This window comes from Strongylocentrotus purpuratus, unplaced genomic scaffold (assembly GCF_000002235.5).
Source record: "Strongylocentrotus purpuratus isolate Spur 01 unplaced genomic scaffold, Spur_5.0 spur5_scaffold_19, whole genome shotgun sequence".
Taxonomy (NCBI): Eukaryota; Metazoa; Echinodermata; class Echinoidea; order Camarodonta; family Strongylocentrotidae; genus Strongylocentrotus; species Strongylocentrotus purpuratus.
In genome coordinates this window covers 5,142,253-5,167,319 of record NW_022145604.1, presented here as the reverse complement: position 1 = coordinate 5,167,319, position 25,067 = coordinate 5,142,253, and the positions used below count along the sequence as shown (strand labels likewise).

General features: G+C 37.5%; 1 protein-coding gene across 2 annotated transcripts in view; it reads right to left on the bottom strand.

Moving 5' to 3' along the window:
- LOC581907 (integrin alpha-8) overlaps positions 1-23,929 on the bottom strand; it is a 46,824-nt gene extending 22,895 nt beyond the window's left edge. For both annotated transcript variants that reach the window (XR_004064903.1, XM_030990095.1), the window contains exons 1-5: positions 22,577-23,929; positions 3,665-3,798; positions 2,571-2,668; positions 1,324-1,462; positions 607-671 (exon numbers count right to left, since the gene is read on the bottom strand). Coding sequence is in view for 1 of the 2 variants with exons in the window: in XM_030990095.1 (XP_030845955.1) it covers positions 607-671; positions 1,324-1,462; positions 2,571-2,668; positions 3,665-3,798; positions 22,577-22,602 (462 nt within the window). In the remaining variant the exon portion in view is untranslated. The remainder of the gene's footprint in view (positions 1-606; positions 672-1,323; positions 1,463-2,570; positions 2,669-3,664; positions 3,799-22,576) is intronic.
- Between the last annotated feature and the right edge of the window lie 1,138 nt (positions 23,930-25,067).

Here is a 25,067-nt window from a genome sequence, read left to right as displayed (position 1 = left end):
CCGATCTGAAGGTTTATAATTATGATTGCAGCATGAGCTAAATCCAGGATTTTGTTTCAGAATCTGAGGCATTATTATCGAGTCAATTTAAAGGTAAAGACCAGTTTTGGAAACGCCCCCTCCCAAAATATGAAATGGAAGCTCTTATTACCAATCATGTAAAAAAAAAAAATGTTTTGACTAATACGTATTGATACAAATTTTGCCGGGAAACTGCCTACTAATTGATATATTTGGTAAATTATTATTTCTATCCGGACCGGGTAGATATCGCGCACGTGTCGCGTAGTTACATATACATGTACATGTACATCTTTATGTATACAGTGCTTGATTTTGATTTGATTTGATTTGATTCTATTCATTTTCCACTCAAATATCCACAAATTAAATGACATATATAAACCATACAGTAATACAATATATAATATAACTGGGCCAAATTTCTTATCATTTTGATGATTCCAGAACCTTGCAGTACACACCAATACTTATATGCTAGATGATCAACCTTTTCTGATCGATTCCACAACGTTTCTTTCACAATGCAATCGCATGACCAGAACTGGTCTTTACCTTTAAAACGAATATGTAAAGGAAACTTACGGAAGTTATATCTGCTGCAATTCCTGCCTCGCAATGGGTGATGCCAAATACAGATTGTTCGCTTTCTGAAAAGAAAATGACAATAATTATAGTAATGCCTGGTAGAAGGATTTGATCAATACAAATCAGGATGACCCTGCTCATGATTTCTTTCATTTTATGCTGGCGATTTGTAGTTTTGAATATTACGACACATAACGGTCAGCAGCAAGTTAAGTTTAAAAATGTTGTCGAAATTGAACGATTCTCACAATGCCCTTACTTACTTTCCAATCTACTTTCAACATGATTAACGGATTATAAAGTCCAATTTCAGTATGGTGCCACTAAATGTGTGTGTGTATTTATGAGGGGGGGGGGGGGTACGTGAAATAAGTAAATTAAACAAAATGAGAAGAGAGGAAAAGAAAAAGCGATGTTCTCGGTGAAATACAACAGTAGTGGTGGGTGGGGGCAGCGGGGACACATGTCCCATGTACCCCTCTCATCTACATCAACAATTTCTGTTAAAGCCCGTCTCCACTAGTTTAGCCTTGAGAGATCAGACCTCCCTGCAAGGTCACTGACAGGTGATAATCTCATCAAATGAGCTCTCAATTAACATAAGAAAAAGGGACCATGGGAGACCAACAGGCACCGATTAGGCATTGTTTGTTTTATAGAGGGTGCAAGTAGCTATAAGTAGTGCAGTGGGCCTTTAAAAGAAAGCATTCTTACCGCGGCCGGTGCGGCAGGGCTCATACACCTCTATGTTGGTGAAGTCAGAGTTGGCAAGGAAGCACCCTCCTATCGGCTCTCGGGCAGTCTTTGTAGCATCAGCTGGTTTGATAAACCACGTATAGAGCGGACGACATGCCTGCCAAAATGAAAGTAAAGTCATACTTTTCTCAGTGATTGTAGCTATGATACTCCACTATCCCAATATCTTTTATCAGTTTCTTCCATGATTGAGGTACATTTCCCGATATCGTGTATTTTTTCCATAAAAAATTCTTCTGCCGTGATATGTAATGGCTTATTTAAAGCTTATCTGCACTAGTTTGGCCAGGGGGATTATACCTCCCGGCATGATCACTGACAGGTGGTTGTCTCATCAAATCAGCTCTCAATTAACAGAAGAAAAAGTGAACCATGGGGGACCAATGGTGATCGATTAGGCATTGTTTGCTGTATAGAGGGCGCAAGTAGCTATAAGTAGTGCAGTGGGACTTTAAGTTATTCTATATACTGTAACTGCTAATCGTTGGGGGGGGGGGTCATCGTCTTTTATTAAGCCCCAATAATTATAGGCTCCCAATGATTCTTCTCTTTGTTCTTCTCAGTATACAAACTCATACAATGTACCTTGTAATTTACATTTTGAAATTCTTTGTATACATTTTGATGTTTATGTGCCACACAAATTACCTTCCTGTGATACATTGTATTTATCACGGTATAGATAAACCAATTAAGGCTTTAAGATTGATCGGAAGATGATTAAAGATAGACTGGACAGAAAATGTCTCTCTTATACTTTGAAACTAATTGATTAAAGTAATTTAACAATTCAATCCAATCCAATACATAAATAATATAGCGCCTTTTCCTTGCAGTTACAAAGCGCTGTACACACACTCCACAATATATTGGTATATTAATTAAAAGGATATTTTATGTTATCAATTTAATTATGCGTCGGACGTAGAGAAACATCAAGGAGAACGAAACAGAATGTACGTCTGGGTTGTAACTAAAGTAGACAATACTTCAACCAAACTTAAATTTAACTTGCACCAATCGATTAATCACTATGTAAATGTGAATTTACCATACGAAAATGTTTAAATCTTACTGAAAAAAAACACCAAATGTTACCTTAATTCAAATACAGCATAAATCACATGTGGTAACAAACAGATCTAGCGAGATATAATTGGTATTAAAGAAGCAAAAATAAAATCAAGTTGCTTATTTAAACTCACCAATATTTTTCCATTTTCCCCGGTGCTTTTTACGGTTGCTCCTAACCATTGCCCTGACTTGTCTGCTATCTTCGCCCCTACTTCGTTGTCGTCGGTACCTGGAAGATAATTTATGTTTTAATATTGAGTCATTGAGCTTAAAGGTAAAGACCAGTTATGGTCATGCGATTGCATTGTGAAAGAAACGTTGTGGAATCGATCAGAAAAGGTTGATCATCTAGCATCTAGCATCTGCAAGGTTCTGGAATCATCAAAATGATAAGAAATTTGGCCCATTCTTCGTAAAGTTACAAGCACTATACACAGGAAGATGTATATGGGACTACCCTATATCTCTCACAGACCATGAGAGAAGCAAATTTACCAAATATATGAATTAGTAGGCGGTTTCCCGGCAAATTTTTTATCATCAAATTATTCAAAACATATTCTTTCACATGATTGGTAATGAGAGCTTCCATTTCATTTTTTGAAACTGGGGCGTTTCCAATACTGGTCTTTACCTTTAAAACATACGACAAAATCATGACATGTAGGCATTTACAATGTTATTCCATGCGTAAGTAATAATACACTCATCTCCGTAACTCAATTTGAGCAAGTAATCAAATCTTAAATGGTCGTATAAGCATTGACTTCTTGCTTCTGCTACGAGTTCCTCCTCCTCCTCCTCCTCCTCCTACTCATTCTCCAACAACAACAGCAGCAACAACAGCAGCAACAACAACAACATAATGAACAACAACAATTACAGCATTACAAATTCATAACTTTCTTATTTCTTATCGGATTTATCTTAAACTGTCACTGATGTGTTTCTAACATTAGTGATTTTATCAAAACCGATTAAATATCGGGTGCAATTCCCTTTAAAAGCCTGTCTGCACTAGTTTGGCCAGGGGAGGGGGGGGTTAAACCTCCCTGCCTGGTCACTGGCAGGTGGTTATCTCATCAAATCAGCTCTCAAAGAAAAAGGGGAACATGGGGGACCAACAGGCATTGTTTGCTATGTAGAGGGCGCAAATAGCTACAAGTAGTGCAGTGGGGCTTTAAAACTCCTCCAGCTCCAATACAAGTTTAAAACAAATAATTACCTAATGAGTCAAAGGCTGAAAGCTCTTCACACTCTCCTGGGTTGGTTAGGGGTGTGAGAGGACATCTGAATAGAGCGCCCCCTCGTGTAACATCCGGCTCAGATGTTTGAAATCGCGGTGCACCAACGATGACCCTGAATCATGGTAACAAAATGAAACAAGAGAAGATTGAAAAAATATAAATGTTGTATTTTTCCTTTCTGTATTTTATGATCCACCGTGACCTATTGGATGTAATAGATTTTTATCTCGTGTACTCGTCATCAGACAACTAATGCACAGTAAAATGATCATTTTCATGAATCGCACATGCATTTCAAAATTATAATGTATCACGATAAAAGTTGGGATCTCAAATCCAATCTGTCCTAAGAAAAATCAACGCGCTTTACATAAATAATATACTAGAACATGACATAAAAAGATACCGCTTAAATTAGAAATGTAGATTTGCTGTAATTCATATATTCCATACACAAAATACCCATTGCAATAAACTCGATTATTACAAAGCAACAAAACTTTTGAATACGAATGTATGCTGGTATGCGCTTGAAAAGAGGTGGGATTTCAATTGTTTCTTATTGTGCTGGGGTGAAGAGTACATGGGAAATAATTCCATAATGTGGGTGAATGAATAGAACATGCTCTATTTCCAAATGGGACGGTTAAGAGATTTTGTGTGAATGTTCCTTGAGGGGACGTATATCACATTCGTATGTCTGACATTTGAATAAATACACGACGTTGCTCACGTCTGTAACCAGTGAAATGAAACATCAGCAACGAAAGACACAAGACTGTAATGTGCCTATAATCTCATTAAAAGTTAATTCCTCATGAGAAATATTTAATGAGAGGTTACTGCCAGGTTTAAGGTTAACCTGGCTTACCGTAACAATTTTTATTGATTTGTTGCTATTTTGTTAATTGTTAAATTTTGATAAATGGCTAAAACTCCCTTTTGTCACTATACGTGGGCCTACTGCTATGGTTTCAGTTTTCATGCTCCATACTCAAGTTCGTGACAGTTTTAAAATTACTGAACAGAAGATATGCCCGTATAATGTCTAAACAACACAATGCTAGACCATTATACTCGTGTCACATTGCAAATCAGTGACATGTTTACGCGTCCATCAGTCATCGTAGAACACAAACAAATATTATGCAGACTCATAGAACCGTGGATGGCAAAACAAAATCCACGACCTTGGCGTACACATAAATGCCTACACACTCAGGCATGCCCTGTTTGTGAATTGAACAATCAAAAGTGTCGACTAAATTTATTATTCCATTATTTGTGTTCGAGATATTAAAGAAAAGACACCTAGAAGTACTAAAGTAATTTCATTCAATTTCATGTGTTATTCGTATGTTGTGTACATGAAAATGCAGCAGTATAGAACTTGAGTAAATAAAAAGAGTCGAAAATGTATCTTGAACAAGGTGACATGTACTAAATAAAACTGTATATATCACTGTTGCAGTTGGTGTTTAAGCTTAGAGGCATTTTCAGTCATAAATGACTATTTATGCATTATCACGTTACTTAACAAGGCCGTTTAAGCTTTATAAACAAACATATAGGAAGGATACATCAACATTCGATTTTATTATCCGTGTCCTCAATTAATCAGTTAAGTTAACGACCACTGATTTAGTTTCGCCTTATACTTTTTAACAAGGATGATAGAGATTTCCTACCTGGACTTTAGGATTGAATGATTTCATTGGATTACTGAGATTATGATCAACAAAATACCGTGTTGTTTCTGGAATTTCATTCAGTTTCGGTTTAGTTTCAGTTTAGTTTCTTTTATTTCACATGAAAAAACAATACATTAACAAAACATAGCATATTAACAAAATTGATATTCAGTGAACAATAAAGACATCTACACAACACAAGTTTCGAAATTACATGTGAACAAAAAAAAACTTAATAAAAAGCATAGCTTGTGGAGTTTCAGTTCCTCAAAATCATTTTGACACAGTGTCATTCATAATCAGGTAGAAGTATAGTAATCCCCCCCCCCCCCAACAGAAGTAAAAAGCAAGTACCAAGTGTAGCAAAGTATACAGACAATATGGATGATGGGTGTAAGAAAAAAGAGAAATAGGAAGAGAAGGTAAAGAATGGAAGTCAGAAGAAGAATGAGAAGATAGAAGAGGTAGTTTTAGAATGGAATGTTCAAGGTCGGGAGTCATAGATTAGAATAGTAGTGCATTACACGTACACATTCAATGATAACAATTGAATATGTTGTTTTTTTAAAGCTGCCACAGTTTTTAAGCTGTTTGAGATTCTATTCAATGTTGCTCCATTAGTTTGGTCCTGTTTATAATCAAGGAGATACGAGTATTAAACTCCTTGGTATGATATCGTTTTGGGGGCGAAAACTGTCCTGGTTAGAGGAAGATGATAGTTTGAATGTGTTGCATGTCGTGTTTGGTATGTGTGTATCAGATAATACAAATAAATGTATGGCATTATGGTTAAATTAGAAATCTAGAATAACACGAAATCCTGTTTACTTTTCCAGTCATGATCCTGATGTTAAGGGATTTTTCTGACTTATGTCAATAAAAATTGTCAATGTTTTCATATTATTGGTTTACCATAGAGGATGTCTAGCACGGTCCAATGCAGCCCCACGCCTTACCTTTTAAGTCTGCCTTTACTTTGTCAAAATATTATACTATATGATTATAGATATATTTCCGTTTTCAATGCACTCTACCAGCAAACCGAAAGCCTAATTGATTCAATGACATCATCAGGTCGCTTTCGTATAGATTACCGTTCCACCAATCACGGTCCGGGTATTGTTGTCCGTCAGACAAAATACACGTACGGACGAAATGTGTTGTAGACTTTCATTTATAGATATCGCTTGCTGATGGTCAATAGATCAATAGCTCATGCATACATTAGCACAGAAAGAAAGCCTTTCAGTTCTTAATATGCGATATATTTTCACTTTCGTATGTGTATCAATATTTCGGAATGGTATAAAGTTTATTTAGACAAATATTCAATAGACATGCATAGCAGCAAATACGATTGCAGAATCAAAACCTAACAGCCACTTTTCAGACATTACAACATTCTCAGATAATTCCAAACTTGTTTGAGGATTATGCATTTATAAGATCAATCTCAAATAGGCCTACTTGGAGCAAGATACGAACTTCAAGTAAACCCTACACTAAAATAAGAGAAAACAACATCGAAGAAAATTATAGGCATTTTATCCACATTACCTCTCATTTAGCATTTTAGGATTAGGAAAATATTTCTTTTCAAAATTGTGCATATTTTATGTACAAGTTTTCGAATGGCCAAGGCCTATGCTATAAGTATCGAGAATATTTTGTTATCATGTTATAAATATATACATGTCGGCTTTAATCGTAAGTTAATGATGGTGATAGTTTCAAGAGGATGATTAATATACGTATCAAAATAGTTATACAGATTAATGTAAGAATATGCTAGATACTAAAGTATTCTAAATCGGATACTATGAATCTTAAGTGACACTCTTTATTATGATAACCGAATACAAGTTGTTTTTTCTCCCGTATCCAATTTAATTAGTTTAAGTGGAGATTCCCGCTGGTTATGACTCTTAAAGTCTTTGGTTACCTTCCTAATCTTTCTCAATTTCATTATGGTTTCCTTCCCTGTTCCTTTTATATTTTTTCGATTGTAAGAAGGGTATGCTTTCCCTGCATTCAAGCATCCCGTGAGTGCTGATGATGTTATCCTTTTTCGTCATCGTCCGTTTTTGCAGTTTCAGCTCATCGCGAGAACTGTTCATGGAATCAGACAGAAGATGAAGTTCACTCTTTTTATTATTAAGTTGATTTGGATGAAATAATAAGAATAAACAAAACTTTAAATAAAAGATGATAAAGCAGTACAAATGGATGTAAATCTGATAAAAGAAAAGATATTTATATATGTTTGAAGTTGTGATCAACCACAAATTGGCAACTTTGTAAGTTTACTTTACGAGCACCTTTCCCATTTGTGTGTACTAAACTTACCTGATCATATATCCATCGTTATTGTTGTTGATGAAGAAATAAACGTATTTCTTTTTATACTGGGTATGTGAAACTAAAGTAATGTGTTAGTAGGCAAAGGTTATGAATGGTTAGTTATTGGGATAAATATGAGCGCGTTCTACTAATCAATTTAACTTTTTTTGTTCGCTTCGTTGCTTCAAATTGACAAGATCATTCATTATAAACGTAATTAAAAAAAAGAAAATTCGATTCAAAAATCCAAACTTCTTGACACTCTAAATCTAGAAAGTGTGTATTGATTTCAGATTAATGACAACGTTCAAGAATACTGTCCACATGGGCAAACTGAACATCAGTCATTAAAGCTTGAAGTCCGAGATGTTTTTCTCTCTCTGATTACTTTTGACAACCAACCTCAAGCACCCTCACCGTCCACTCAAAACCAGGAAACTTAAAATGTAAAGTTGAGTACTGCATGGCCATGAGATTTAACTGTAAATGAAACTGCCAGAAAGCGACTAGCTCATTGCAAAATAAATCACTCAGTTTTGCTGTAAATCAAATGCACTGCACGCAGAAATGACAATATGGTCTACACACACATGTGGCATGTACATGTAAGGTTGGTCCAAACGTTCTAGTCATACTTTGATCTTTAAGGAGTTAGTTGAAGAACTTTCCTTTTGGAGGGAATATTTCGACTTAAACATTCCTCCAAAATCATAAATGAAAAGAATTAGAAAGCTCACAGACTTTTATTCGCCTCGACCAATCAAAAGTAAAGCCTTTCTTTAAACATCCTCGTTGCACTCTCGACACCAGAAACCAATGCTTGACCTTCATCTATCACGATCCTGTTTCTATATCATACCTCAAACAAAAGACAGAAAATGAAATTCAACACTCTCTTTTGATTAGTATCGGCTGTTCTTTCCACTTTAAAACCACCCGTACCTTGTGAAAGTGTTGATAGCGAACGTGGCGAAAGTACATAGCGATAAGTCGTGGGTTGAACACGTCAGACGTTAAAGGTAATACAAAGTTTTGGTATGGGGTCATGAATTTGGTTCAAATGAACATAATGGAAGCATATGCAATCCTACAATATTCAGTGATCGTTATCACGGTTGAAATCGAGTCTAAAGTTAGGAAATTGTAAATAATTAACTCTTTATGTTGTATAGCTCCCTCTCAAGGCCAAGATATTAATTAAGCTATAAAACAATGCTTCTTGACTAAAATCGACCGATTAGCTATTCCCGTCTGGAAATTTTATATCACAATTACATTTTCTGAGATTTTCATGGTCGCAGCAACTATTGTACGGCCGTAGGCGCTATTTGAAATTTATCAAAATTTACCGGGAGCACCGGTAAATTTTTATATTCAAGTTTTCTCGAAAGCAGAAGCGTTTTAGGGACTAAATTTTCTAGTGCTTATAATTCATCCACAGGAGCATCCAAATATATCAAAATTGAAAAGAATCACTATCAACCCAATTTTCAAAATGTCCCAAAACTTTGTATTACCTTTAACGGAAAAAGTAGGAAAGAAATGAGGTCTTTATCAGTTTGACAGTCTAATTTTCGAGGTTGGTTTAGATTTATTCCAGGATTTCGTGTTTAGCTAACGTCATACTGCGGTAGGGCATATTTGGGAATCATATTAAGAGGGAAAATTGAAAGAAAGCATTAAAGAATGTTGACGTCTGTTTAAGTCACATGCCCCCTCCAGTAAAAGGAAAGAACGAAATAGAAAGGACGAAAGGAGAAAGAAATAATGTGCTTTCCAAAACATCTCCCATACATAGGCCCCTTCGCAATCTGTCGGTCTGTTATTGTCGAATTTCGTTGATCTTTTTGTCTGTCTGTCTGTAAGTCCGTCTTTCTTTCTGTTTCTCTCTCTCTGTCTCTACATCTGTCTCTGTCGCTCTGTCTCTCTATCTTTCATTCTCTCTCTCTCTCTCTCTCTCTCTCTCTCTAACCACGAACCTGTTTTTTTTTCTTTGGCTTCATAATTATGTTGCGTGACATTGCATATTCCGTCGAACACACTACAAGTAACAGTCGATCAAACAGGAGTCAGGCATCGTCAGAGCTACAGACAAGTACAAGCTCCCCGCCGACATCGTCATCAATCACCATGTCATCTGGAACTAAGGGAGCTGGCGGCATCATGTAAAAAAAACATGTCATGAAATGTATTCACTTAAAGGCAGTGATAGCTCTTTCTTAAATAATTCCTGACGTAATGTTCAGCATTCTTGTTCTTGATGTTGTATGGTACTCCCTCACTCCCTCACCCCCTCTCTCTCTCTCTCTCTCTCTCTCTCTCTCTCTCTCTCTCTCTCTCTCTCTCTCTCTCCCTCCCATGCCTTCTCTATAGTTCCTCTATCACTCTTTCTCGCTCCTTTTCTATCCATCCCCCTCCTGCCTCTTCATCTAAACTTTGAATTAAAAAAAAAGGTTTTTTCTGGAGTATAATGTTCGTCACTTTATACATATCAATTTTTGTTCAAGTGGTTGAAGAAAAAAAAATGTACATGTCATCTTTTCATTGTCTTCAATGAGGTAATGTTCTAATGTTATTGGCAAGATGAAAAGTGCATGTTGCAATTGAAACTATAGCCAAGTTGTCTGTTGTGTTAGTCCAAATAAAGTAACACTGTCTTCTATCTAAGCTATCATTCACTCGAATCTACATTGTTGGCAAACATTGTTGGTTGAAAAAAAAATGTACATGTCATCTTTTCATTGTCTTCAATGAGGTAATGTTCTAATGTTATTGGCAAGATGAAAAGTGCATATTGCAATTGAAACTATAGCCAAGTTGTCTGTTGTGTTAGTCCAAATAAAGTAACACTCTCTTCTCTCTAAGCTATCATTCATTTGAAGCTACATTGTTGGCAAACATGTTTTCTTTTATGTAAATAAAAGGACAATTCACTGAGAACGTGAGTATCAGGTTTGCTATTTAAGACAAAGCCCTTGAAATAAATGCACTTAAATAGAAATAGATAGCGTGAGATAATTAGGCTAAAACATTTTTCGCTTTTTATACTGCGTTATTTGCCTGCAAAACAAGGAAACTTGATCGTAATGTGTGATACCTGCAAGGTATAAATGAAAATGCAACTAAAATTGTGATACAAGATACAATCACAGGATTTTTGCTGTTAGTTTTCTACACATCATCTAGAAGTTTAAGTTAATGTTTGGATGAGAATGATGTCATCAAGGAGGTTTTAGAGACTGAAGGACTTGAATCCCTAGTAAATCTCGTTTACAGCCCATTTGTATTTAGGACGACATGTTGGAGAACAACAAGAACAAGAAAAAGAAGTAAAAGAATGAGGTGAAGAAGAAGAAGAAGAAATAAAAGAATGAGGTAAAGAAGAAGAAGAAGAAGAAAAAAAGAAAAAAGAAAGAAGAAGGATTAGGAGAAGGAAGTAAAAGAAGAGGAAGAAGAAGAAGAAGAAGAAGAAGAAGAAGAAGAAGAAGAGGAAGAAGAAGAAGAAGAAGAAGAAGAAGAAGAAGAAGAAGAAGAAAGAAGAAGAAGAAGAAGAAGAAGAAGAGGAAGAAGAAGAAGAAGAAGAAGAAGAAGAAGAAGAAGAGGAAGAAGAAGAAGAAGAAGAAGAAGAAGAAGAAGAAGAAGAAGAAGAAGAAGAAGAAGAAGAAAAAAAAAAAGAAAAAGAAGAAGAAGAAGAAGAAGAAGAAGAAGAAGAAGAAGAAGAGGAAGAAGAAGAAGAAGAAGAAGAAGAGAAGAAGAAGAAGAAGAAGAAGAAGAAGAAGAAGAAGAAAAGAAGAAAAAAGAAGAAGAAGAAGAAGAAGAAGAAGAAGAAGAAGAGGAAAAAGAAGAAGAGAGAGAAGGAGAAGGAGAAGAAGATGATGATGATGAAGACGAATAAAAAGAAGAAGACGAAAAAAGGGAGGGATGAGGAAAAAAGAAGAAAAAAAACCCAAGTTAAGACTTCGGGGATGGGTGAGGGGGGGGGACCGGGTTTCCTCTTTAAAACAACAACAACAGCAATATATGGTATTACTCGTCCACTTGTTGTTTTCCTTTCACAAAACAAATTCGAGGAATGAAAAGGAAAATGTATACAATTTTAAAACATGAATTTTTAGAATACATAATTAAACAATGTGTAAATAATGATTTCCCGTTTCATATGTTAGATATGCCATATATACGATGGATACTCAGACATTTATTCACCCATAATGCGTGAAACCGGGGGCGTACAACCACAAAAACAGGAAATAAGGAAATAAAAGCAAAAACAAAAGGTTGAAACATCCACTTTCCTGTATGATTATCATGTTTGCTTAGGCTTTTCCAAATGATGTAATTTAGTAAACCATATTATACCCTTGCCATTATACACGACCTTTCTGACTGTACAGACTAAGCCTAAATTAACGATAATTGCTTGAAAATGGTTGGAGGTGTGATTTTGTTCCCCCCTTTCTATACTTGAGATTAAATTACACGGTTTCCCAACAAGACCCGAGCAACAATAGTAGCTTCAATAAATTGATTTTTTTTGTCGTCGAGATAATAATGTAAATGTGTTGTCTGTTTGAACTGATACCTTACATGAGCAAGGGCGTAGGAATTTCTTTGTTGTACAATGATTTGAAGCATGATTATCCGTTTAACAAGTGTTTCTTTTCATGTTATCTAAAAGAAAATCTATTCCACCCCGTGACACCCATAGCGCAAAGGAAATGACCCCGGAAGTGTTTAGCATTGAGGAACTTCCGGTTAGGAAGGAGACGCACTGTAATGACAGGTAGCATTACTAATCTGTTAATGACAATGATTTTTTTTTAAATAACTTGCTATCTAATAGCAGTTTTCAAGGTACTATTAAACACTTTAACATGGTTTTTAATTGAAATGAAATGAAATGAAACGTTTATCAACATGATCAACTTGGTTCGAAATTCGAGAAAATATGTTCCTATAACTTAGAATCTGGTTGTATAGATTTTACACTTCAGTTTGTTGAGCTGTACAACACAATGCCTGAAGTTAGATGGATAAGAAAGGTAAGAGAACGAGAGAGAGAGAGAGAGAGAGAGAGAGAGAGAACGAGAGAGAGAGAGATAGAGAGAGAGAGAGAGAGAGAGAGAGAGAGTGAGAGAGAGAGAGAGTGAGAGAGAGAGAGAGAGAGAGAGAGAGAGAGGGAGAGAAGGGCAGAGCGAGACAGGTAATGATACCAGAAGAGAGAGAAAATGAACATTATCGAATTGCAATATGCTTTTCAGTTGAGTTTGTGCCTCATCATCCAATATTCAAGATTTTAACACCCCATTTCCATCGATGCTCTCAACAAAAAGACAAATCAATTAACATAATGTTTGCACATCCTATAAATCGTTAATCCCTCATTCCTCATACATATTATCTTTATATCAAGCCGTCACGCTAATCACTGGGTAATCTGCATGGAATCTCGATCGCAGCGGAATTACTACCTGCATTATTAAGTACCAAGCACCCCGTGCTTATTACACTAACACCTCTTCACGACACTCGCGTGTATAATGTTACGGCAGAAAGACCATGCATGAGCTATGAGTTGGAGGGGATGAAATTCAGAGCATAAAACATGAATTTTAAAGCTCTTGGGAAGGGGGCAAATTCTGAAATATGAGGAGAGGATCTTCGGTGAAGGGGAAAGGAGTCTGAGTTTGGAATCCCCTTGGTATGAGCATGGACCTACTAATGGATGCGTCATGCAGTATGTATCGTTGTAACTAATGACCCACATCTGATTGTTGCAGATAAAGAAATGTGTAATAAACGACTCCTCGTAAAGAGGGGAGAAGGAAGGAGCGAAGGGGGGGAGGGGGTAGAGAGGGAGAGGGAGAGGGAGAGAGAGAGAGAGAGAGAGAGAGAGAGAGAGAGAGAGAGAGAGAGAGGGGGGGGGGCGAGGGAGAGGGAGAGGGAGGGAGAGAGAGAGAGAGAGAGAGAGAGAGAGAGAGAGAGGAAGTAAGCTTGAAATATTAAAATGGTGCAGCAATTTGAGAACAATGGAATTGGATTGTCTTAATGACGTTGTCGTTATTATAATGTCCCCCGAATCATTAAAAATGAACGTTGATGGTCCGTGCTTTCATCATTTATTTTCTTTAAATACAGACGTTCTCCTGCTAGAAAACCACAATTAATTAAGATCATATATTGATAAATTCACAACTGCTTGCAATCATGGAGTAGGTTTTAATATCACCCTGCTCCTACATTGGAGAGAAACACCTGTTCCCGGGGCTTGTTTGAGAAAGTTCAAAGGTCAAAGGGCTTGCTTCAACGTTACCCATATCTGACATTTTTTATCATGGCATGAATGTGACCTTGATCTTGAAAACAATTTACTGCATAAGAAATACAGAGCACGGTACTGCTTTGAGTGCATAAGCGGACCCAAGCAAGAGCACGAATACTGAGAAATAGGTGATGTTTACGAAACAAACATTACACATAGCCTACATGTACATGTACGCCTAGACTATTTTGGTACAACCTGATTTCAAATAGAAAAAATGAAATTGACTTTATAAAATAAAGAAAATGTATCCTTCCTAGGAAGATAAGTAATCGAAAGGGATATGGATGTCAAGGGGAGCGGAGGTGGGGGGGGGGGGGGGGGGGGGGGTCAATGACGTAGCGTCGGTGCACCAAGTATTGAGGGGCACCTTTTTCAAAGGGGCAGTTTGATAATGTGAGAAAACCAGGTAAACGCGTATGATGGGAGGGTGTTAAAATGAGTCTAATTTTTTATTTGTATGTTTCATTTCCTCCCCTCTTTCCCCTTGACTTTTATTGCAATTGCATGGGGGCACATGGGCCACCGCCCATGTTTAGCCACGTCACTATACGGGATTCATGCATATACAGCAGTTAGACCAATATATCCGGTGATGAGTATCGATCTAGCATACCCGGGGGAAGGGGGAGGGGGGAGGCATTGCTTTAATTGATGTGACGTGCTCACGAATACACAGTTAATGGCGCAATTGAGGTTGAAGGGGTGTCTCCAGGGTAGACACCCCTTTGCTTCCCTCGATCTTCGATGCACCCCTGTTGATTGGGGTCATTATTTAATTCCCTTCGACCACGCCCCTCTCGTTCTCAACCCGTTATTTTCTCATCGTTGATTTTTTTTTCTTCCCGAGACTTTTTTCTTTACTACCATAAACAAGAATCCTGTCCTGAATACATTGGACCCCCCCCCCCCCTTTTCACCCTCTGTCAGACTGCCAAAGCGATTCTAAACCGACCGATTCTTGGTAGTGCAATGCTTTGCTCGGTCTAGTGGAAAAGTCTCCAGGTTGTGAACCACAAGCTACGGGGTTCGAATCCCTGCCGCATCACCAACGTCCTTCGGTAAGGCATTATCTTACATTTGCCACACTCGACCCAGGGGTTATGGGTAAATGGTAGCATGTATTCCTTAAAGCCACCGAGTGCTATGGTCATTGCCGGAGCAAATTCACAAGTCACACGAACTAGACCGAGACCAGACCGAAGCCAGACTGAAGACAGACCGAAGGTAGACCGAATGCAGACCGAAGCCAGACCGAAGGCAGCCCGAAGGCAGACCGAAGAGATCAATAACTCAATAGCCAATCATCTGTCGGATGGCTTTGGCGTCAGCTGTAGTAATGATATTCAGAGTCCTTTTGAAGCGCAAAAAGACCATATCATTATGCGCTATTCAAGAACAGCATATATTAAAACTATTCTTAGGTAATTATACCGGTCCTGCGTCGGCCATAACACTGGGGCATAACTGGGGCATTCTACATGTATTCCGTCCCAGATGATCATATTGGAAACGCATTTCAATGATTCACGTTCTTTGTCTGGCAGGTACTCACGACTTCCCTTGCCTGTCAAGGATGATAACACTCAAACCACCATGCACCATCTGTCTTCCTCATAATCATCATCAGACTGGGAATACAGGTTCTTCGATTATACACACATCATAATGCTGGGGGAAGAAGTTGTTGTCTGGTCTTGCAATTTTTATTGCGGAAGAAACTGTCTAGATGTTTTGAATGGTTGGTTATGCATTTGCCAAATGGGTAAACAAGTCTAAGACATGTGGAAATCATGTGTACAATGCCTTAAAAAAGTACTACATGATATGATCAAGGCAAGGAGTTGGAATGGAGGACTACTTGATATATTGTCTTATCGTTCATTCGTCATGATCGTTTATGATTCTAGCTCAAAATTTAAAAAAAATTCAGTTTCAATTTTTATTGTCCCATATTGAAAATTTGTTTTAACATTTAACACAGGTACAAAGAATCAAAACAAGTTTACATACGTTTAAATCAACAGATATTCTAAAAATCTTGATAAAGTCATGATCGGTAAAATATGGGGCAATATACCTCGGACTCCTTATTCAAATATCAAAAATTGTGTATTATCGTGATTATGAGGCTTTACTTTCACTAAAATGAATGAAAAAAAACTTAATCCTGTCGAAAATACCTTGGACTCCCCATGCAATTATGAACAGTTGTGTATTATCGTGGTTATGAGGTTTCTGAAAATCACTAAAATGATAACAGAAGCTTAATCCTGTTGAAAATCACAAACAATGATGATCACTGTCTTGTAAACGCTAATAATTTCATGGAGACACCGGGTACTACGCAAACATAAGTCACAGAATTCACCCAAATTGTATATATTTCGTAATACGAGCACTTTCATTCAAACGGTTTTACATGATCGTGCTTTCCACCAGAGTCTGAAACGCAAGACTATCACCTCTACATTTGGTCATCGATCATTTTTGTGCTATGTTTATATCAGACAAAGTGGTATTATTTACATTGAGTATTTATACCCATGCTGATTGGAGCCAGAAGGGCGTTAACTCACTATTTATATTTACACTATAAAACACAGCTATGCATGGTCACAGTGAACATGGTCAGCATTATCAAACTTCTGGCTCTCAAAAAGACGATTATTCCGGCTATTGATTTATTTGATGATAATCACAGATAAGCTTGAGTTCTTGTAATGATAGAAAATAAGTTCTCACAGAATGCAACAAAACTAATACACCGAATGTTCAAGATTACATATAAATGGCATGTGCTAAACGATTTTGGTAGAAAATGTACAGGGGTTGAGTAATGAGCATAGAAAGATAAGGAAATCAAGGTAGGTAGGCTAGACACCGTGTTCTTAAACATAGGTCACTATGTGCAACTGAGAGTTTGGTTTTTGTTGAAGATCATTTCCAGCAAGTTCAGCTGTGAATTTGTTTTTATTTTACTTGATCAAACCAAGGAGGATATTACGTTCAAACTTTCAACCTAATACAGGATACACAATCCAGAATGAATTATAGCCATGCTCTCTTGACATATGAAGCCAATAAACAGAGCTACAGATTAGCTTTGAACTTTGAATTTGAGGAATCGATGTGAATTGATTGATTTATTCTGAAAACAGGGACCTTGCGTTAGGGTTACAGCTCACAAGTCAAGGGAAAAAGTCCGAATAGAAAAAGCGAATTTGATTGTACTTGTGTTTCCGCCATTACAGACAGAATACGTACTGTAGGCAAGGCTATCATATCGAAATGGTGGACATGCTATAAAGTATAATATTATTTATTTTATTATTTTATTATTATACGCCTCTATACACTTTGTAACATGTCCACGTAGACATATTTTTTTAAAGGTATAAATATAGCTTCCTGGGAGCGAAACTACCATTCCATGACCATTATACGGATAACTTACTTCACTAGGTAGAAAAATATCGTATTTCAATAGTCAACATCAATCCTCTGAACCAGTTGCAAGGTTTGTTAGGAAACTAGCACGGCCACTGTTTCTATCACCAAAGTACACCTGTTATTGAATAACGTTTGAATCCCAAGACACCAAGTTTCGTCACCTATCATTCACGACGATTATTGACTGAAGCCTTTGATGGTTTTATCCGAAAACTAGGGCTTTAACTGTCTTTCTTTTCTTTTCCCTTTCTATTTAACACAATTTTTTCCTCTCAAAACAAAGATATCTTTAACATATTACTACAGTGTACAATTTCATGTCTAAAATTATCAAACGAGTATAATGTATCTTTCCACATAAATGTATTAAAGTAGTGTTCTTTTCATTTTTTGTTTGCGTTGTAATACTAACATAGGCCTGGTATTTAATGTGGGGAAAAATATGAGGAGCTAGGTTTCAGAACTTCGTTTGCATTTCACATTAAAGTACATACTGCAGAGAAAACGATGCATTAATGCAAATGCACACAAAAGGCACAAGACATTCGGTATGCAGTTTCAATACCAAAATGCAAGTACAGCAGGTGTTATTTTGTTATCCGTTTTAATACATTGTTATCCGAAATAAACCATTGTTATCAAGGCAGAAAACGATTGAGAAAACGATTCTTATTTATTTAAACACGGCGAAACTACATGTATGCGGAAGACGGTTAAACATGACAATGGCTGAAGTCATGTTTGAAATTACGTGGTCATATTTTTCACAAAATCAGCAACCGTGAAATCTAAACAGAAAACAACACTCCCCCTCTTATTTACCTATAATTTTACTAAACGTCATCATGTGGTGAACAATTAACACACAACTAGGTTGCTTTCCAATAAAGCCCTCATCTACTCAGAGGCTTTAATATTAACCATAGAATACACAGAGTTTGATTAGCCAAAGAGGGCGGGAAAAAAGGGGGGTTGGGTGGTTGCTGCCCGAGAGTTTGAAACTATCAATATTCGGCAGCGAGGTTGTCTTTTTTATTTTATTTCAGTCTGAAGCCAGAAGGACGTTAACTCATACGCTTTAACACAGAGTTATGAATGACCTTCTGACTCAGAATGGAAAGTATTTTGATGAGTAAATTGCATTATCACTATGATAACATGCCTAATGGATTAGTCACTCCAAAATAAATATGGAAATCTAAAAAAATTGTTGATACAAGGGCAAACAACTTTTGAATGATGTAGCTCATTTTAGATTACTAGAATACAGTGGATTTATAATGAAGTGGCTGACTATTTCGTAACTCCACTTTAGTATATTCATTGTTTGAATACATGCTGTCCAAAAGCGGACAAGAAATAAATGCCCCCCCCCCCCCCATGATCAAGAAATGCTCTTTTCTACAACTAAACTAATCAACATTGAGAAGATGGATATTTCGTCTGTAAATTTAAAGTTACTATTTATAAGTTTACTCACAATCTATTTTCCCAAAAAAACTGAAGTCTGTGGAATTTCCTCGAAAATAAATAATGTCAAAAGTTATTTTGATTGATAATTTTGTACCAGTAAAAATAAACGTGTGACATTGAAGTGAATATCGCATGACATATAACATCGCAGACGAGTGGCGTTTCCGGAAATATGTTATGCAACCAAGACAAAAATAGAAGGGGGAACAACCCCCCCCCCCCCCCTCCCCTGTTGCGCCATATACAAAGGCCAAACAGGTTGATAGTTATTGTTGTGAATGCCTCTGTGGTGCTGGAAGATTAATGACAAGTCATTAGGTAATTATGTCTCAAGTTTATTAATCACCTGACTAGACGTGTATGTATGTCTATAATATCAACACCACATGGATGTAAGATATGCATGACGGATAGCTCAGTTATATAGACATACACTGTTATACATTGAGACAGCATGGCGTGATGATATGATATAGCGTACAGAGGTAAGATGTAGACTGGCATCCAACTGCCAAATTTAAAGGCACACTGCCATACTTGTAGCTACTTGCTCCCTCTATATAGAAAACTTCCCCAATCGGTGCCTGTTGGTCCCCCATGATCCTCTTTTTCTTATGTTAAATGAGAGCTGAGTTAATGAGATAGCCACCTGTCACAGTGACCTCGATGGCTTTCTGTGTGGTCTAATCCCTTCTGGCCCAGTAGTGGTGACGGTCTTTAAAGCAGTAGCCTAATTCCCCCACCTATTGACTTCTCTCTAACTCCTTGCTCTTCCCTCTATAATACCCATGTCTCTCCAGTTGCCTACGCGATGAGTCTTATCATAAACAATAACATGAAAGATTTGTCTACCAGCACATAATACGTGACCTCAATGATGTCGTTTCGTAAACGTACACGCATGTTATTTGTCTTTCACAAGTTTTGATATCGCGATACAGCTATTGGTAATAAAAAGTCTCATATTTAACTCCCTGCGAATATGGGGCTCCCAAGTTCCCAAAACGTTAGAGTGGCTTTTAATAACAAATTGCATAATTTATTAGCTTGATTATATTCTTATCCCATCCCAACCTATCCGGGGATAGCCCTTGTTAGGCCTCTTAATGTTTGAATTGTATTTACTCGGGGGGGGGGGGGGGGGGTGGGTTCCCCATCACAAACTGCGCAAAAACTTGATCATGAGAAACTCTCTCATCGTTGTGGTTCGAATCTACGGTTCTAAAGTACTGTTTTATTTGCTCAGAAGAAAAAGTTGTTGTTGATTAAGGTACACCGTAAAATAAATCGTTGAATCTCCATAATTATGTCATGGATTCCTTGTGTACCCCAGTGCTACAACTAAACCGTTCATGATTTATTTTGTCGGCGCCTGACCCTGTGTGGTGCAGGGTGCAACCCTCCATATATTTCAGGCTGTGACCCATGAAGCTCCCAGGATCAACGAAATGAGGCGCAACATTTAGAAAAGGGGGCCAGAATGTTGCTCAGAAAGTGACTTGCAAAATCTAATCAAGAATTTTGAAATATATACAGGCCAGGTAACAACTCCGTCTCTCAAAAAACATGTTGAACGAGAAGTGAAAAGGGGCACTGACAATGGCAATAGAGATGAGGATTAAAACAAAAATTGCCCTCAGGAGCAGTCGGTAATCCCGAGCGGGGGTTGAGCAGGAGTTTCCAAAATCACTTTAGATTTCTTTGGTAATCAAAAGGGACGAAAACCCAACCTCTTAAGATTTGGCATCAGTTCTATTTTGGAGGGGAATCCCCGGAAAAACCCACTTCGTTTACTAGGCAGGGGGTGCTTAGCAAGACCTCCCCCAAGAAACAACCTGACTTCAACCATGAACCTACTAATGCTTCAACTGTTCAGGCACTGCATAGGAAACTAAACAAGTTCGATAATACCGGCGTGGGCACGTACCCCCGAATCAATCAAATAAGGAAAAAGAAATTTATGAAGAATGACAACAAAAGAGAAAATGAGATGTAATTATCATGGTTATTGCCTTTGACGTGAAAACAATTCCGTTCGGTTGCACCCTATTTTTACAATACATCCGAGATCACATATTTCCACGGGTCAATGCAGTTGGGTTGTCACCATATACCATGATTGTAAAGAATTACATATTCTGGCGAGGCTTTATAACCATATACATGTAAAACTAACTTAAAGAGAAGGTTGAGTTCTGGGAAGAGATGAAAAATAATTTGTGAGCATTACTCATTCTTATTATGCAAGTGTGGAAGAACATCAGTTAAGACATGTTCCCTGAAAAGCATGGCTCTTTAAATGCCTTCATATTCTAAATATGCATGTAACATCGTAAAAATCGGGGGCCGGCTTTTTACGCCACGTTGTCGTGTAGTCCCATATACATCTTTCTGTGCAAGTGCTTGTAACTTCACCAAGACTTGGCCACATTTCTTATCATTTTGATGATTCCAGAACCTTGCAATACACACAAATTCTTATATGCTAGATGATCAACCTTTTCTGGTCGGTTCCACACCGTTTCTTTCACAATGGAATCGCATGGCCAGAACTCAACTTCATCTTTAACATCCTTGGTATAATAAAGCACACATATTTGTTGTACACAATAAATAGATAATACTGATGATATTGCACGCCTGCCCTCCTCCTATTCGCTTATTGAAGTGATTTCTTAAGACTATTTGCTATTGATACATGTATGTACATGATTTACAAGAGCTATGCGTTTCAAATAATTCTAATAAAATTTCATGGGGGGGGGGGGATAAAAATTTAGACCCGTTGCAAACGAGGCGTTATTCGGGTTGCGTTAATACATGCGTCAATCAAACCCAGGAAGGAAATATACATACACGTCCGCCAATAATGCACAGCTATGTTGCGTCAAAGACCGATGGGGAAGGGTGGGGGGGGGGGGGGGGCTCTGCAAGGAAGCAATGCGTTATGAATGTAGAAAGGCCGAGCAATTATGATGACATCGAACAACAAAATAGGGCTTATTTTTGCGGGTAGCCATATGATACGCACGACCAGGACGAAGCTAAAATCAAGAAATTAAAAACTTATACTTAAATATCAATATCATTTGTGTTTGTAATTTGATTACTCCCGCCACTAATAGACAATCCATGTTAAAAGGCATACGTTTGCACTGTGGTTCAAGAACGAGTTAAAACGCATAGAGTGCTGAATATTATAAGGACAGTCTAATACAGACCGAACAATAATAATTGTTCAAAATAATAGTGCGGACATTCAACAACTCTTTGCATTGCTTTATGCGCATTGTATCTTACCACACAACGTAGGATATAATAGGCCTATATTCATGAGCTATTGAGATTCAAGTTTACTTTATTCAATACTTTCATTAAAATGTACAAAGGAAAACAAACATATAAAAGTTAAACAAATCATATCAAATATAAAATGAGAATAACACAAGCGGAGAAGACACAAAGAACAAGGGGGACTTTGAATGCAAGTATTTGGAAACAAGAGGGGAAAACGCCTTATGTAAAACTCTGTCTCCAGTGATTGTATACAAAACTACACTGTTTGAAAATAGTCTTTCGAAACGAATATATGATGATTTCGGTAAACTTACATGTTTTCACCATTGTGCCGATGCATTGTGACCGAAAAGCCGAAGTAGGAGCTAGTGTCACTGATGTTCTGCAAGACCGGGCATTTAAATCCATATTAAACCCTTGCACGACGGTCAAGATTGTCCACAATGACAGAATGCGAGTAAAGGAAGATAACTCCGCCATGGTTTTCTTCCTATTCCAGAACCAAAATCTGAAGAAAGCCGACTCCCCTTCCGCTGTGCTTCCACTGCACGGTGTTGTCTGCTTTAAGTTTTAGCACTTTCAGAGACACCTCCTAAAAATACCAGCACAAATGTTGTTTTCAGCAGTTTCAACTGTTATCAGTGAATCCAGCCAGAAAGTAAGCTCAGCACCCCTTAAACCTGCAATTTCTAAAGCTGATTGTGAAAGATCATGACAATGCTCTGATTTGCAACTTCCACGGACGAATCGTGTTTGGTTGATCACCTTCCAATAAGAGAATTTTATAAATCACCTCCCACTCACTAGGGTTTTTTTTTATTTAATCACCGAGCTGCGCGGACCCACCTTGTTCAAGCACGAGTTTACCTCTGCCTATCGCAATACAAAGGAATGCAACGATTGTATTTATACTTTGTTTCCAAACGTGAGCGTACACCGAGTTTAAGCGCAACCGCCGATGGTCTCTATTCACAAATTAAGGTCATGCCAATTGTTTACTTATATTCAGACTGAGAGAGTAATAATAGATACAACTGTCAAGTTTCACTCCTTTCTGACAACCAAAAAAGGTCAGTTATTAATATTGACAATCAGCTTGAAATCGAATATGAAAATGACGACAGTTCAAGGTTTCGGAAGCTTGGGTTGGATTCCAAAGGCAAAGTTCTTTTGCAGGTCACTTCTGAAAGTAATTAAACCGTTGGAAGCGAGACTTCCACACAAAGTGCGAAATAACCATCCGAATCTTGGAAAGCCGATGTAACAATCTTAATATTTGTATTTCCGCGTAGATATTCCGAGATAGATTGCTTTCCTTATTTCCCCGACTCACTCGATTAACGGCAGACAAAGGAGATATGCGCATGGGCACGATGAGGCCTATATTGGTGAAAGTTGGACTTGCAGAAATGAATCTTATGGGGACAATAATGAAACTCCGCTCCAGCATTTGTATCCGTTGAGTGCCCCAGGTCGCATGTCATCTAATCACATGTATATCCAGTCTTACCGACATTAATTGCCTCTATATTTTAAAGGTCCTACTACGTCTACGAGATAGCACGTTCGTGGATGTCATACATGTATGCCATAACATCTATCTTTCCCCGTCCAGACGTTATTTGAGTACCTTTGAATCGTGAAAAGAATATAAGACGTTTAAATATGATTGATATCCACCCCTCGTTGCATTGGGGGAAGTCTCAATCATTGAATCGTATACCATTGTCACGTTGTGAGAGTAGATATTAGTCTATTTTAACAGACCCTATATCAAAGGCTTCATCATGATACAGCCCATGCATGCTCTTCACATTTGTGCTCGTTTAATTAAGAGCACACAAACAAAAAGAAGAATGTTTTGATGACTTTGTTGTCGTCACCAAACGCGGGAAAGCATAGCAAACTACAAAGGATTTACAGTGAAACTTGTATATGAGGACCGATCAGGGAAGCCAAGAAAAGTGGTCTTTACGTATGATGTTGTTTCAATGGGAAACAACTTTTAGGGGAAACACAAAATGTGGTCTTTTTAGACATGTGGTGTTTCGATACAGGTGGCCGCTAAAGCAGGTTGACCGTAGTTATAAAATCTAGTTAAGGTTTCATGATTATTAATCTGCCTAAAAGGGTATGGGTGGAAGAAAATTGGGTCTGAGTTTGAAGACTTCACACTCAATTGCCTGGCCAATCAGCTGAGGCGTATCGGGGCATTGTGTTTATCATCTCAAGGGGCGGGGCCCTGGATTTAGCCTCGTAACGACAGAGAGATGGGAAAGAATGAGCAGTATAAGGCGGAAACGACCGCTTTTTGAATGAGTAGATGGAACATAATATTTTGATAATGGAAAACAACACCACCACCATGTTGTAATAGCACGATAAACTCAATATAAGTCCAAAGTGTCCAAAGTGTAGTATATATATATATATATATATATATATATATATATATACACAGTCAAACATGCTTTAGTGATCATCTGTCTACACAGACCACTTTTTGTGTTTCCCTTGGGCGGTCTCTATAGACAGGTTTGACATATACAAACAAAATTATTTTGTTTTAGTTTGAGTATTTCATTTCCAAGTAGGCCTAGTTTCATTTTGAAGAAAATTCTTTAAAAAAAAAAATGTTTAAGTAAAACTGATAGATAAGGTTAAGAATATTTTGTACTTTGAGATTCTAAAACTATTAAATTCAAGGAGAAAGTACATCTCGCTTAACCTCGCAGTTGACAAGGACTACACACCTGTATGTGAACACGGGACTGCCCAAAACTAATTTTGTTTCAAATTGTATGT